The sequence below is a fragment of the Geotrypetes seraphini genome, chromosome 11 (assembly GCF_902459505.1).
Source record: "Geotrypetes seraphini chromosome 11, aGeoSer1.1, whole genome shotgun sequence".
Lineage (NCBI taxonomy): Eukaryota > Metazoa > Chordata > Amphibia > Gymnophiona > Dermophiidae > Geotrypetes > Geotrypetes seraphini.
In genome coordinates this window covers 60,990,866-61,007,779 of record NC_047094.1, presented here as the reverse complement: position 1 = coordinate 61,007,779, position 16,914 = coordinate 60,990,866, and the positions used below count along the sequence as shown (strand labels likewise).

At 43.6% G+C, this 16,914-nt stretch overlaps 1 protein-coding gene across 4 annotated transcripts in view; it reads right to left on the bottom strand.

Moving 5' to 3' along the window:
- The window catches only part of MGRN1 (mahogunin ring finger 1), a 156,902-nt gene that overhangs the window by 81,136 nt on the left and 58,852 nt on the right, over nucleotides 1-16,914 (bottom strand). For all 4 annotated transcript variants that reach the window (XM_033962959.1, XM_033962958.1, XM_033962960.1 and 1 more), the window contains exons 6-7: nucleotides 16,033-16,099; nucleotides 2,252-2,295 (exon numbers count right to left, since the gene is read on the bottom strand). In XM_033962959.1, the coding sequence (XP_033818850.1) occupies nucleotides 2,252-2,295; nucleotides 16,033-16,099 (111 nt within the window). The remainder of the gene's footprint in view (nucleotides 1-2,251; nucleotides 2,296-16,032; nucleotides 16,100-16,914) is intronic.

Here is a 16,914-nt window from a genome sequence, read left to right as displayed (position 1 = left end):
AACCTCCAAAATCAGAAGATTTGCTCTGGGAAAGCAGAGGTAGACCTCCAAAGGTCCCAGTCCTTTTCCAACTGGCTTTCCAGGTCTGCTGCTGACACCTGCTTAGCAAACCCTGTGCTCCTGAGGGGTGCTCCCCCACTCCCTGGTACCCCGGGGCAGGCACAGAACTGGCAGACAGATTTTTATAGTTCAAATAGGCATCATACAGTCAGTTTACAAAATCAGATGTAAAGACCTGAACAGAAGGGCCAGATTAGCCTTATGTGTGCTCATTGTGTCTCCTTGAAGGTCCGGCATCTTCTATGCGGAGTCATTTTGCCACAGACATAGATTTGGCCTTTGTTGCTTCTAGAAATGATCTGGACCCTCTAGAGTAGTCCATTTGCAGTCCTAGGATCCCTCAAGGGATCTGAGGAGGCTGAGCCTGAGGCCTCCACTCCTCCCTAAAGTGCCCCACGGTACATTGAACAAGGATGCTTCTCGGTTAGCCATTCAGCATAAATCTGGCATGAATCCAGTGTATCAGAGCCTGAGGAGTCCATCTGTGGTGAATTAGTGAAAATTCAAGGTACATTAAGGAAGATAGAGGTTTTTAAAAAAATCTGGACATCCAAGATGGCTATCACAATAGTGATCTTGGCACTAAAAACAGCCCATGAGAGCCAAAAAGAAACTCCAAAAATTCAGGGAAAGGGGTTTCTAGAGATAGGAGACCACTAATCTGGCCCCAGGATCCTTAAAATTGCAATTCTGACCACCCCCTCCTAAAAAAATAAAAAATTTCCCATATGCTGCAATAGCCAGTACTCATATGTGCCTGCTGTGCTGGGAACTGCTTTTTATGCTTAAGCTGCTAGTGCAGCAATGAAGAGAAGACTTTCTGCCTCAGGTAAGCAAGGATTCCAGCTGCTTGCTTCTTCGGGCTACCAGCCAAACCTTAAGAAGGTAGATTGTCCAACCCGCACCAATCCACTTGCTTAACCAGGGAGAAGAAGAAACGCAGCCAGCCCCACTCTAGCCCTCTATACAGACCCGGGGCTCACACAGCTGGTGCTCAAGATCCAGACAGAGTCTGGAGTGAGCCATACTCCCAGGGGAACGGTCCCCAAGCCTTCTTAACTGGTAAATCAGGCTGGCTAGGCAGGTACGCTTAGAGACACCTGCTAGCAACAGACTTCTTCACTGAGTCTGTGTCTTCTTGCAGTCAGAGCTGTCCCAATCAGAAGGAAACTTCTCAACTCGCTTGCAGAAGTGAAAATTGAGGGGATACAGCATAGCCCTCTGGTAGGAGAGGTGGCGTCATGAAAGATGATTGGCAGCTTCTGCTAGGAAATTTGAGGTTTCTGGGTGACTACCGTATATATTCGAATATAAGTTGAGACCCCCATTTTCTCCCCAAAAAGGAGGAAATATGGTTGACTCTAATATAAGTCGGGCGGCTTAATATTCAAGTGCCCTGCCCAGTCAGGCTCTGCACCCAGCCCCCTTCCCTCCCCCTCCCCTGTCAGGCACTGCACCCAGCCCTCTTCCCTCCCTCTCTCCCTATTAGACTCAGCACCCAGCCCTCTTGCCTCCCAACCCGTCAGGTTCTTCACCCAGCCCCCTTCTTCCCTCCCAGGCTCTGCACCCTGTCCCCCCTCCCGGCCCTGTCCTCCTACCTCCTCTGCCGATGCCCGGTGGTCCAGAGGTGCAGCGGGCAGGAGCAAGCTTTCCGCGCTCCTGCCCCACTGCTAACCCTGTCAGTGGTGGCTGCCTCGAGATCCGGTTTCTTCTGATGCTGAGAGGCAACAAGCAGGAGCGTGCTTTGGAGCTCCTGCTCAGCGCTGGGTGGCTGATTGACTGGCTCCCGTAAATGCCCGCTGCATCTCTGGACCAACAGGTATTGGCAGAGAAGGTAGGAGGACAGGGCAGGGAAAGGGGACAGGGTGCATAGCCTGGTGGCGGCCTGCAATAATTCTGTGAGGGGGGCACTGGCCCGAATATAAACCGGGATCCCCATTTTTGGGCCAATTTTTTGGCCCCAAAATCCCGGTTTATATTCGAGTATATACGGTACCTATCTTTGCTCCCTTTGTACTGGAACAGCTCTTTAAAACCCAAAAGATAGTTGAATGTACAATACTGCATATATCCAGCATTTGTAAAAAAAAAATAATAATAATAAAAAATAAATAAATAAAATCACTATTAGTGATGGATCACATGTGGTCTATCTTTCCTCTGCTCTGGTACAGATTTGTCTATCACTTACTTTTTCAAATGCAGCCAAAAGAACATGAGCATGTCCTGTGATTTCTGGAAAAAAGAAAACCAGACAACAGATGACACTGGAGGCGTTTGACTGCACCAACATCTCTCACTTGACATTCAATATCATTCAAAATCAGAATGGCAGTAAATGTTTAATATACTTTGGCAAAGAATGAAAAACCTGACAGAAGTTCCAGACAAGAATTTATAGCATAAATACTGAAGAAGTTCATAAAGATGCTATTAAAATCTGCAGCTAAGTTCTTGTTCTGCTGGTTGAATTACAGCAAAAGTCATTATCTTTACAAATTACAGCACACTTTTAGTACTTACACAGGTTCAGAGTAAATAAATACAGGAGTCTTCTAGAAATGGACACTTTTTAGAGAAACTACAAAAAAACCAACCCCCTTTAAAGAGCTTCCTCTAGATCAGGGGTGTTAAATGTCAGTCCTCGAGGGTAGCAATCCAGTCGGGTTTTCAAGATTTCCCCAAAGAATATGCATGAGATCTATTAGCATCCGTCTGCTTCTCTTTAACTTTTGGCACTTGGAATAGGCTCCCTAACTCACTCACCATATGGACAGATTTCTCTGCAATTCTTGGAGCTTAATGTCCGGTATATCTGCTAAAAAATCTAAGAAAGCAAACAGAGACCAGGCCAAAAAGATGGCGGCAATGCCTACTGTGGCTCATGTAGAATTCATGGACAGCCAACTTACCCAATTAACAAGTACAGTGTCTTGTGCCCTGGAACCTCAGTTGTAAAAGCTATCCGGTCAAATGGGACACCTCGAATTTCTACTGATGGACACAGAGGGTCAGGTGTCAGCACTTGAAGATTCCTCCCTTGTGACAACTTCGGTGCTGGCAGCCCTGGAGTGCCAGCTTGCTGATCAAGCTGCTAAATTAGAAGACTTAGAAAAACGGGGACACTCGATGAAGTTACAGGAAAATACTTTTAAAACCAATAGGAGGAAATATTTTTTCACTCAGAGGATAGTTAAGCTCTGGAACGCACTGCCATAGGTTGTGGTAAGAGCGGATAGCATAGCTGGTTTTAAGAAAGGTTTGGACAATTTCCTGGAAGAAAAGTCCATAGTCTGTTATTGAGAAAGACACGGGGGAAGCCACTGCTTGGCCTGAAGTGATAGCATGGAATGTTGCTTCTCCTTGGGTTTTGGCTAGATACTAGAGAACTGGATTGGCCACCATGAGAATGGGCTACTGGACTTGATGGACCAATTGTTTTGACCCAGTAAGGCTATTCTTATGTTCAAGTTCCAAGATGGAAGAGTTGATCAAACTGGTGGGAAAGCTAATAAGTAACCCTCTTCAAGAGCAAAGCAATGTGTCTATGAGTGGCAAAAGGTCTAGAATCTTGCACCCAAAACAGGAGACAACTGCCAGCTGAACTTTTCAGAATTCAGCATTAGCCCTAAACTGCCAAAATCCAAGAACCATGGGAATCTGTGCCTTCCAAGGAAAAAGTGAGCTCTGGGCACACCAGTCTCAAATACCTTCCAAATCTGGACATGGGCCAGGCAAGGGCCAAATTGTAAGCCAGAAAGAATATGGATTTTCCATTTCCAACAGAAACTGACTGAGAAAGTGGAAGCAAACTGCCCACCAACAGATAGGACAGGTCTGTGTACCACAACTTTCAATGCCAATCCAGTGCCACCAGAAGCACTAGAAAAGGGATGATATACAATCCCGCAGAGTACCCAACCTATCAGAGGACATAGAGGGAAGACACATAAGACCTCCTCCCTGGGCCACTGCTGAACCAGGGAATCTATCCCTTGTGAGGCCACAAGGTTGAAGACTGGCTGCCTCTACTAGTCTAGAAGCAGAAAGGCTGCCTGACCCAGCTCCCACTCCCCCAGATTCAGGAGAGATGGTTGAGAGAGTCCGCCTGAATATTGTCTTTGTTGGTGATATGGACTGTTGACAAAGCCAGCACATTCACCTCCGCCCAATGACAAATTGCAGCAGTCTCCAGTGCCACAACCTGACTCCTGGTGCTACCCTGTTTGTTGATGTAAGCCAGTGCTGTGGCAATTGTCCACCATCATCTAAACCTCTTTCCCCCCAAATCAGGGGAAGAAACTGCACTCAAGTCAACCTGACTGTTCAGGTTTCCAGATAGTTGACTGACCAACATCTCTGCACTAGTGCTGGCCAATTTGCCGATTCAAATTGATTCACTTAAAAAAAAAAAAATATATATCAGACTCACCGATTCAGTGAAACCCAACTCCTGACATATCTCCGGGTGTCCTAAAGTAGCAGAAACGGTGGCAGTGACCAGCTTGGCAGAGGCAGCATGGTGAACAGACTTCTCCAGGCCTGCCCCACTGGGCCTTCCCTCTGTCGTGTCACTAATGATGCAGCAGTAGGAAGCCCTAGTGGGCAGGCTGCGAGAAGTCTATTCACCATGCTGCCTCTGCAAAGCTGGTCATCGCCATTGCTGCTGCTACTTTAGGAGTCCTGAAAAGGGGTAGGGTGTCGTCGGTCGGGAAGTGCTGCACAGGGGAATGGGAGGGAGGGATGGAAAGCTGCTGCAAATGGGAGCAGAGAGGAAGGAAGAGATGCAACAGAAGTAGAGAGAGAGAGAGAGAGATGGTAGACAGTAGAAAAACCAGAAATGTTGGATATGGCAGTGGAAGGGAAGGTACAGAGATGGAAGATGTATGGTAAGCATGGAGAAAGAAGAAAACGTCAAATGGGCAGGAGACCCTGGCAAACGAGTTAACAGAGCACAACAGAAACCAGAGCCTGGGACCAACACTTTCTTGAATTTAGACACAATCTTTGTCTTCACCACCTCTACTGAAAGACTATTCCACACATCTACCACCCTTTCTTTTAAAAAAAGCATTTCCTTAGATTACTCCTAAGCCTATCACCTCTTAATCTCTTTCTATGACTCGCTTCGTGTATTTAAATCACATAGGTACTTAAATGTCTCTATCATATCTCCCCTCTCCCGCTTTCCTCAAAGGTATATATATTGAGATCTTTTAAGTCTGTCCTATACACCTTATGATGTAGACCAGTGGTCTCAAACTCAAACCCTTTGCAGGGCCACATTTTGGATTTGTAGGTACTTGGAGGGCTTCAGAAAAAATAGTTAATGTCTTATTAAAGAAATTACAATTTTGCATGAGGTAAAACACTTTATAGTTTATAAATCTATCCTTTTGGCTAAGTCTTAATAATAATATTGTAATTTATAGCTAAAGAGACATATGATCAAGAAACCATTTTATTTTACTTTTGTGATTATGATAAACATACCAAGGGCCTCAAAATAGTACCTGGCGGGCCGCATGTGGCTCCCGGGCCGAGGGTTTAGACCATTGATGTAGACCATCGACCATTTTAATTGCCTTGACCAACTCCATCCTGTTTATATCTTTTTGAAAGTGCAGTCTCTAGAATTGTACACAATATTCTAAATGAGGTCTCGGGCTTATACAGGAGCATCGATACCTCCTTTTACCTACTGGCCTCTCTTCCTATGCACCCAAGTATCCTTCTAAGCTTTCATCATCAACTTTTAAACCTGTTTGACTACCTTAAGATCATCACATACTATCACACCCAAATCCTGCTCCTCTTTCGTACACAAAAGTTCTTCACCCCCTAAACTATACTGTTCCCTCGTGTTTCTGCAGCCCAAATGCAAGCCCTTGCATTTCTTAGCATTAAATCTTAACTGCCAAATTTCAAATCATTCCTCAAGCATCACAAGGTCCTTCCTCATGTTTTCCAAACCATCAGAGGTGTCTATTCTATTACAGATTTTGGTATCATCCGCAAAGAGACAAATCTTACAAGTCAGCCCTTCAGCAATATCGCTTACAGAAATGTTTTAAAAAATACAGGTCCAAGAAATGAACCTCAAGGCATACCACTGGTTAACATTCCTTTCCTCAAAGAGATCTTCACTGACCACGTCTTGTCACTTTGGGGCCAATACCGAGGGCACTCGGTTTATTTATTAGACATCTGTGTGAAACATTGTCAAAGGCTTTGTTAAAATCTAAATATATTGCATCTATCGCGCGCTCTCTATCCAATTCTCTGGTCACTCAGTCAACGAAATTGACCAGATTTGTCTGACAAGACCCATCTCTAGTGAATCCATGTTGCCTCAGATCCTGTAATCCACTGGATTCCAGAAACTGCACTATTCTGTTTTAAAAGCATTTCCATTGATTTACTTACCACAAAAAAGTCAGACTTACCAGCCTGTATTTCCCTACTTCTTTCACTTTTGTGGATAGAGACCACATCCACCGTTCTCCAAGCCTCCGGTACCACTCTCAACTCAAGAGAATCATTGAAAAGGTCAGCAAGCAGAGCCACCAAAACTTCCCTAAGTTCACTCAGGTGTACACCATCCGGTCCAATCACTTTATCCACCTTTAGTTTAGCGAGCTCCTAAAGAATCCTCTGAAAACTAATCAGGATCTACCACACCTCCAGCTCTACTTGCTTTTGTTTTCTGAGGTCCTGCTTCCAGCACTTCAGCTGTGAACACAGAACAGAAATATTTGTTAAGCAATTCAGCCTCAACTTTATCAGCTTTTACATATTCCTATCCTTCACCTTTGAGTCTCATAATGCCACTTTTGCACTTCTTCCTATCACTAATATATCTAAAAAAATATCACCCCCCCCCCCATTTTACCATGTCTATTTTTTTCTTCCATTTGCATCTTTGCTTTCCTGACTACTCGACCAGCCTTTCTTAGCTTTTCTAAATGTTTTTTGCCTGTATTCTTCTTTCTGCGATCTTTTGTAGTTTATGAAAACTAATCTCTTTTTCCTTACCTGCTCGACTACTACTTTTGTGAACCAAAGTGGCCTTCTTTTCCTCTTACTTACTTTTCTTACAAAATGGATTGTTGACCTTACAATAGCTCCTTTCAGTTTTGCCCGCTGCTTTCCTACATCTTCCTGATATTCCCATCCAGACAATTCCTTGACACAATCCCCCAACTGAACAAAGTTGGATTTTTTTTTTTTTAAGTTTAGAATCTTCACTTTTGAATAAGCCCTCTCTACAGCTGTCTTAATATTAAATCTCACCATGCGGTGATCACTAGATGCCAAATGATCACCCACTGTAACATCAGCAAAACTTTCCCTGTTTGTAAGCACTAAGTTCAGTATGGCCCCATCCTGCATGGATTCCACTACCAACTACTGGAACAGTCGTCCTTGTAGAGAATCCAAGATGTAACTATTTCTAGGAGATCCCACAAAAGGGATATCCTAATCAACATCTGGTCTGCAGGTGGGACTCTGGCACTCCCACCCCACCCCCACCCCAATCTAGTCCTCCAGGTGTGCTGTGATCTAAAGGCAGTTTTTTGTTTTGTTTTTTTAAAATAGATTTACTCCCTAAGCAAGGGGGAGTCAAATTTGGCAAATCCAGCCAATTTGTTTGTCTAGAGCAGGAGTGCCCAACGCGTCGATCGCGATCGACCAGTAGCTCAGTAAGGCAACTCGAGTCGATCGCACTCGTGTTGCTGTCCTGATCTACGGGCCGATCAGCCTTCCTCTCCAGTGTTCTCCCTAGGGCCTTTTAGCTGGGCGGTTCGCCCAGCTGTCATCTGCCGCTGCTGAACATTAAAAAAAAACCCAAAAAAACCAGCTTGGAGATTTCAGCCCCTAGCGAACTTATGCTCCAGGCTCTAACGTGTGCGTGCCGGCTTCTCTTCTCTTCCCTCCGAAACCGGAAGTTATGTCTGGGGGGGGGGGGGGGAGAAGGGAAGCCGGCACGCACATGTTGAGAGCCCTGAAGCAAGCGTTCGCTACGGGCTAATGCGGGAGACAGGTTAGTGAAGCATTTGTTCTTCTTCCTGCCGGGTCCTGCCTACTTTCTGTTTCCGCGAAGGCAGGACCCGGCAGCATTTCCCCCAATAGGTTGATCACGATCTTGGGCTGATCAGCCTTTCTCTTCCCGACGGCAGAATTGACGTCGGGGAGAGGAATGCTGATTGGCCGAAGCAGAGAGAGCTTGGGGCCTGTTATTGGTGGTGTTTGGGTCCTGGTCCCCGATGGTAATGGCAGTGGCTTGGGAGAGGGCAGGGAGAAAGAAAGAAAAAGGACAGGCAGGTATACAGAAGGAAATAAGAGAAACAGAAAAAAATGAAAGGGAGGCAGAGAGAAAGAAAGGGCAGGGAAGAGGAAGGAAAAGTTGGGGGGAAGGAATGAGGTCTGGAGGAGAGGAAGCATACAGGCTAAAAGAAGGGAAGAAAGATTGTATGCACAGTCAGAAGAAGAAAGTTCAACCAGAGACTCATGAAATCACCAGACAAGGTAGGGAAAATGATTTTATTTTAAATTTAGTGATCAAAATGTGTCTGAATTTATATCTGCTGTCTATATTTTACACTAAGCTCCCTGCGCTAAAAACTGCTATCGTGGTTTAGTAAAAAGGGAGGGGGTATATTTGTCTATTTTTGTATGGTTGTTACTGAGGTGATAGTGCTTAGAGTCATCTGCTTTGACCTCTTTGAAAAACCCTGGAATAGGAATGATGATTAACATTTTCTATGCATACAGTGTGCTTTGTGTTTTTTTTAAATTTTATTGTTGGCAGATCATTTTGACTTGGTCATTTAAAAAGTAGCTCGCAAACCCAAAAAGTGTGGGCACCCCTGGTCTAGAGCTTGAGAGAAGCCCAGAAGCCCCTATCTCTCCTACTATCATCCCTCCTGTCACAGCCTCAATCTTTTACTTTCCACTGCAATTGCTCCCGATTCCTTCAAATATACACCAGTAGTTACACCACACCTCAAAAAACCTTCATTGGACCCTACTTGCCCTTCCAACTATTGCCCCATCTCCCTCCTCCCTTTCTTATCCAAGCTATTTGAATGTGTTGTTCACCGCCATTATCTTGACTTTCTTTTATCTCAAGCTATTCTTGACCCACTTCAGTCAGGTTTTCACCCTCTACATTCTACGGACACTAAAAAGTTTCTAATGACTTGTTTCTGGCCAGATTCAAAGGCCTCTGGTGTGGCATAGTGTTTAGAGCTACAGTTTTAGCACCCTGAGGTTTTGGGTTCAAATTCTGCACTGCTTCTTGTGTCCCTGGACAAGTTATTTAATCCTTCACTGCCCCTGGTACATTAGTTAGATTGTGAGCCCACCGAGATAGATAAGGAAAATGCTTGAAGTACCTCTATGTAAACTGCTTTGAGTGTGATTGTATAGCTACAAAAAGCTGGTATACAAGTCCCATTCTCTTCCCTTCCTGACCTTCCTTTGATACTGTTGATCAACAGCTACTCCTTGATACACTGTCCTCACTTGGATTTCAGGACTCTATTATTTCTTGGTTTTCTTATCTTTCCCATCACAGTTTTAGTGTATGCTCTGGTGGATCCTCTTCCACTTCTAGCCCAGTATCAGTGGGTGTACCTTAGAGCTCTGTCTTGGAACCTCCTCTTTATTCCATCTATACTTATTCCCTTGGCACTCTGATCTCACATGGTTTTCATATTTATGCTGATGACTCCCACATCTATTTCTCTGCATCAGAAAAGTTCTACAGGAATCTAGGCCCAAGTCTTAGTCTGCCAGTCCGACATTGCTGCATAGATGTCTCAACGCCATTTTAAAGTCACCTCTCATCTTTCCCTGTTCTCTGTAGATAACTCTTTCATCCTCCCTGTCTTGTCAGCTTGCAACCTCAATGTCATCTTTGACTCCTCTATTTCTCTGCACAAATCCAATAGACTGCTAAAGATCTTCCACTAAACCATCTCTCTCCCTTGCTATCTGTCACATCCTCAACCTATCCATTTCCACTGCAACTGTTCCAGAGGCCTTCAAACAAACGGTGGTTAAGTTATTTCTCAAAAAACCCTCGCTGGACCCCACCTACTCCTCCAACTATTATTCTGTCTCCCTTCTTCTATTCCTATCCAAGTTAATCAAGCATACCTGTCCTCCATCACTGCTTTGACTTTCTCGACAGACTCTTGAACCTCTACAATCTGGCTTTTGAACCCTACACTCCAAGGAGACTGCCCTTAAAGTTGCAGTGGCCTGCTCCTGGCCAGATCCAAGGGCCTTCACTCAATCCTCATCCTTCTTGACTTGTCTGCTGCTTTTGATACTATGAATCACTATCTTCTCCTTGATATGCTGTCCTCGATTGGATTCCACGAAGCTGTCCTTTCCTGGTTTGCTTCCTTTTTCTCCCATCGCACTTTTAGTGAATATGCTGGTGGATCCCTCTCTGCTGCTATCCCACTAGCGGTTGGTGTACCCAAAGATTCTGTCTTAGGACCTCTTCTCTCGGTGCCCCGATTTCCTCCCATGGCTTCCAGTCACCTATATACTGAAGATTCTCAGATTTACCTCTCCACACCCAAGATTTCACAAAAAAAATCCCAAAAAAATTATCCGCTTGTTTGTCTGACATTGCTGGCTAAATGCCCAAGAATGGACTGCTCCTCTTTCCTCCTAAATCCTCTGTTATGTTCCTTTCATTCTCCATCCCTGTAAATAATATTATCATACCTATCTTCTCTGCTCTTAACCTTGGAGCCATCTTCGACTGCGACCTCTCATTTTCTACTCACATCTGACTGCTAAAGTCTGTCACTTCTACTTGTACATCACCACCAAAATTCACCCCTTCCTTTCGGACCCTTATCCACACCCTCGTAACCTCATGCTTAAAACTACTACAATTTACTAAACGTACAAGTGTACTCATTCTGAAGTTCCTCAGTTATCTCTCCTCTCTTGTTTCTCCTTATATGACTCCCCAAGAACTCCATTCCTCAGATAAGTTGCTTTTATCTGAACCCTTCTCCTCCACTGCCAATTATAGACTTTGTTCCTTTCATCTCACTGCCCTGTATGCCTGGAATAGACTACCAGAGTCCGTGCATCACGCCCCTTCCCTTGTTCAAAGGAAAGATTAGGTTCTTACCTTGTTAATTTTCTCTCTTGTAAACCCCCACTCAATCCCTTCTCGTGAGCTCTTGTAGGAAGCTCATTTGCACACTTTTGCTCCTCCTTGCTTACCTCTGAATTGCCCTCCAATTCCCCAGTGTGTAACAAAGCAGACAGCCATTCCTGGAGAGGACACAGAAGAGGGAGAGGTACGGGGAAACTCCCCAAGATACATATCTAATCTGCTCATATTATTAAATATCACAACAAAGAATCAAACATTTGTCAAATAGAATAAACATTTGAATCATGAAAACTCAATCTGCACTAACAGGGTGGGAGCATATAACTGATAGAACCCCTGAAGAACACGATAGTCACGGATGGTATTCTTGCTAAGCCTGGACAAAGAAACAAGTAGTCCAATTTACCAGTACTTACTGAGGCAGACATCAGGTGAATCAGTATCTACCAGGGAAGGCTTCAGAAACAGAGTGTGGGTTTGCAAGAAAGAAGATTAAAGAGGTAAGAACCTAATCTTTCCTTCTCATACAACCTGTACCCTTTTCCTGAACCTTCAGGACATAACAGAGCAGTCCCTCAAACTTAGGGCGGGACTGATGAATCTGCTACCAGAATCAAAGATCCAAATGCGGACTCCTGCTTGGCCACCATGTCTATTCTGTAAAACTTCATGAATGTATGCAGAGAAGACCAAATGGTGGCTCTACAAATATCTTCTGGGGAAATCACCGAAGACTCCACCCACGAAGAAGCAACATCACTTCCCTGCTCCAATTTAGGCAGAAAACATGGCCATATGAATCCACCTGGAAATCGATGCCTTCGATACTGGTCAACCCTTTTGGGATGCTCCAACCAGGATAAAAAGATAATCTGATTAAAAAAACTCATTCGTGACATTCAAATATCTCAGCATCCAGAGATTTCAATACCCTGTTATGTTTACTCAAACCTGAGGTTCCATAGGCTGGCAAACGCACCTCTTGATTGATGTGGAAGCTAGAAACCACTTTCAGCAAGAAAGAGGGGACTGTGTGCAGAATCACACTTGAGTCCGTAATTCTAAGAAAAGGATCTCTACAGGACAAAGCCTGAAGTTCAGACACCATACAGGTTGAGATAATAGCCACCCAAAATATCTTCTTGACATTGAAATCCAAAGAAGCTTTGTCCAGCGGCTCATAGGGCAGACCTGCGATAGCCCTGAGAACCACCTTAAGATTCGAAGTTGGAAATGGCTGCCGCAGCGGAGGACGAAGCCATAACGCACCCTTCAAAAATCTAACCACATCTGGATGAGCCACAGGAGAGCTCCAATGAGGCTTGGGACTGAAGCAAGAAAGCCCGGCTATCTGCACTCTTAGAGAGCTGACTACTAGGCCCTTTTCCAGACCCTCTTGGAGAAAGGTGAGCCACCAGAATCAACGCAGAGCCTGGGTCCTCATCCTTACAAGCGCACCAGGATTGGAAACATTTCCAGGCCTTCGCTTACGCTTCAATGGTCAACCTCTTTTTTGCTCTGTAAGATGGTAGCAACTACACCATCTGAGTAGCCCTTGCGTACTAGTGCTGTGTGCTCAAGAGCCATGCCGTGAGACCAAAGAGTTATGGATCCTGAAGGGCTATTGGGCCCTACGTGAGAAGATGTGAATGATGGGGAAGTTTGAGACCCTGACCTAGTTGAAGACGTACAAGGTCTGCATACCATGGGTGCCTCAGCCAATCTCTGCCCCTCCCACAGAATGTCCAGCACCCAGTGATCACTCCTCTAAAAATGCCGAAAGCCTCCCTCCAATGCATGGAGGCTCGGCTGCCGGCCTGATGTCATAATTACTTCTTTGGGGAGGAGGTAGAGTAGACTCTCGATGATTGTAGGTGCCTAGCCCCTCTAAATCTTTGCCGTTCTGAAATGGTCTCTAGCCTGAGGAACCTCCAGAATATTTATGATATTGCCTCGAAGCAAGAAAAGTACCACGTCCCAATCTCTTAGAGGCTGAGGCATGCTGTTTGGTAACAAATTTGGTTTATGGTCTTGTACATTGGTCATAAGGTCATCCAGGCCCTCATCAAAAACTGAAGAAGCTAATAGTTTGGCGAAATGGGTCCCGTTGGGTTAAGAACAAAGCTATAAGCAGGAGAAGAACTGGCTGTAAAAGTTTGAGATAAGTGCTGGTTCTTGCCATTTCTAAATATTTATTGCACTGAGCACTTTAGATGTTGGAAGTATAATAATAAAAATGTATATTATAAAAAAAAAACCAATTAATATGGACAAAGCTCAATGAAAGATACCCTATATCTGCTGAGGCTGATTTAAAGGTTTTGTGACTAATCAGCGCAGGCATCTGAGAGCTTAGCTGCAAAGTAAAAAAACACATTGGAAACAACTGTGTTTAAAAGTCCTTTTAGGTGGCTTAACTTCATGCCAGCTCTGCTTTGTGCCGACAGTCTCCTCCTTGGTGCCAGTAGTTCCCTTCATCGTGCCGGCTGGTGTCTTCCTGCTTGATGCCAGAAGTCTCTGCCTCCGTGCCAGTAGGTTCCTCTGTTGTGCCAGCTGGGGTCATCATCTGAGTCGCCGCAGGGGCCCATCCTGCTTATCATTGCTGGTTAGGATGAGGTTTCATGGCTCAACCTGTCGTCATGGAGGATCTAACGGAGTTTGGATCCTTGTTGCTGGTCTGTGCTGGCTCCTCCTTCTTCTTGCATTGTGCCGCTACTGCACGAGGTCGTATCCTGGGAGAGAGTTTGATATTCTGGCGGTATCCAGCTTCCAGTTGTGAGAGGATGGCCAATCTCTCTATTTATCATCTTTTTCTGGAAAAGGCCATTGGAACCTGATTCATTGTAGACATGGACTGTTTATTTGGGTTAATTTATTAGAATTTTCTTTATGTTTCTGTTTTGTTCTATAAGAATGCCTTAGTATTATTTTGTATGCTTTATTAAGTTTTCTTTGGTTTCTTTTTAACTGTTTATTAATATTTAGTTAATTTATTTAATATTTTAATTAATATCTGATACTGATTTTTAATTTAGGTTATTTACTTTATTTATATAAACAAACATTTTTAATTGATTCACATTGAGACAGATCTTTGAGGAGGTGAAGATGGATGCTCTGAGCTGTCTAGAGCTGGCATGGAGAATCCTTGTTTCCTTATGTCTCCAGCTGTCATCTGGCTCCCAGTCTTTAGAAGGGTTGATTGCGGCTTGTTTAAAAGATACTAGAAATTGAACTATTCAAAATGCAGGTTTAATCTGACAGGGACTTATTTTATTTAACTTTAATTACTCTGTTGTTTTATTTTGATTCAATTCTGTTATTTTAGTTTTTCCTTTGTCTTCTTCTTTAGTATGTAATGCAATTGTTCATACAGGTGCTTTAGTTAGATTGTGTGCTTATTTGCAGCTAAAGTATCTAGCCCCTAAATGAGGAAGGACGTATCTTAAAAGCGACTTGATTAATCCTTAATAAAGCCATTAATTGGCAAAACGGGTCCTATCAGGGCTGGCTAAAAACTCTGCATATTAAAAGATAAGTGAAAATCTATTTTAAAAGTTTAATAGAAAATTTATAATTATTAAGAGATTTCAGTTGAGCACTAGGGAAGAGGTGGAACTAAGGGTCAATGATTAAAGCTGATAACCATCCTAAATCAAGCAGGTTTCTGAGACCCTTTATCCTCCTTACCTATACTAGACACTCTTGAGTGGGATTCTTTACAGTTTTGAATATTTTTCACAGCACCTAATATTAGATAATTCATTATTTGTGAACTGCTATGAACTTCAAAGAGGTATTGGCAGTATACAAATAAAAATTGTATTGTATTATATTATTACCTTACTTCTTTTATGTGGAATCTAAAAAGCAGAACTCCCCCCCAAAAAAAACCAAACCATACATACATACATACATACATACACACACGATGAAACCTTTCTAAGTTCAATAAAAAGTTATCACTTTATGTATATATTATTTTGTTTACATTTAATCCATGGACAGACTTCTACGATCCATGGACAGACTTCTACGGTCTGGGTCCAGTATGTGGCAAGACAGATTGGGATAGCCTGGAGTTAGCTTGTACAGTGACTCTAGTAGTAGGGCAGCATGGCCAATGCCGGAAGAACTTCTACAGTCTGTTTTCTGTGTGTAACAATATGGATCAGGAGCAAAAATGCACACATTTACTACATTCAGATGGCTGGAGTACAAGGTGACTTGAAACTAGGTGGCTGGATACGTTGACAACTACTATGAGGATGACGCTGGAGAGCCTCATTGGACTAGAACCTGACTGACTTCTTTTGGGATCTTTAACTTATCAGGTAGCTAGGACTCAAATCCGAGTCGATGGCACCTAACACACACTCATACACACTACACAAAGGTCTTGCCTATCTCAGGGGAGAAGGAAATTAACATCTAATAGTGGAACTTAGCAAACAAAATGGAACTTAACAAATAAAATGAATAAATTACTGGATTGTTAGTTTAACATTGCCTCAAAAATGAATGCGACTGTTGGGCAGACTGGATGGACTACACAGGTCTTTTATCTGCTGTCATTTACTATGTTAACATACAGAAACAAAGGTCAACAGGGAAACCACATCTAAGAATATGTAAAAATGAGACTTAACCAGAATCAGCTTACATAATACTGTATGCACGAGTTCTTTAAGTAAACTGGGCATGAATATTTTTAATAGGTATAAAGAATCCAGCTGCTCTTAGAAAAAATATTCTCATATTTTACATCAGGAGAAAGGTAATAATGTGAGCAAAAGAAGAAAATCAAACTATTTCCTTACCATCCCCTTCATCTACAACTGCCTGGATCACCACTGGGAAAATTCCCTTATCCAAATCAAAATTCAGCTGTTGGGAAAGAACACAAGAAAATACGTGTTACACTATTACTTCAAAACATTTTGTAAGAATTCAGGCTCTATAAGAGCATACATGGGCAATGATATGCACACTGATCTCTCATACATGCTTATTAGGAAGAGATGAAAACTTTTCTCCAGGACTGAAATTGACCACCAGCATAATAAAGCAAAAGAAACATGATTCATCACTTGGCACTTCAAGGCCTTCTCCAAAACAGGATTATGTTGCATATGTCAAGATACACAGCACCATATACTAATCTCTCTTACTTTTTTTTTTTTTTTTTTTTAGTACAGTACTCCCCCCGATATTCGTGGGGGTTCCATTTCAGGAACCCCTGCGAATGTTGAAAATCCAGGGGGACAGAGGAGACAGGAAAGGGCAGCTGAAGAGGCAGGAGAGGGCAGCTGGAGCATGAAGGAAATCACTCGCGGTATGCTCCGACCGCCTCTTCCTGTACTAAAGTCGGGCCTCACTAATCAGGAACTCTAAGAGTGTCGGGAGCAGCGCGGGCCATTCAGCGTGTCAAAGCAGCTCCTGATTGGTGAGGCCCGACTTTAGTACAGGAAGAGGCGGTCTGAGCATACCATGAGTGATTCCTTCACTCGCCGGCGCTCCGGTTGCCCTCTCCTGCTTCTTCAGCTGCCCTCTCCTGCCTATTCGGCTGCTCTTTCCTACCCGGTCATTCATGGTCGGAAAATACCACGAATGACCGGAACCGCAAATTTGCAGGGGAGCACTGTATTTTTATTAGCAATTGCAAAAGGAACATATAACCAAGAGGGAATCAGATAGAATCA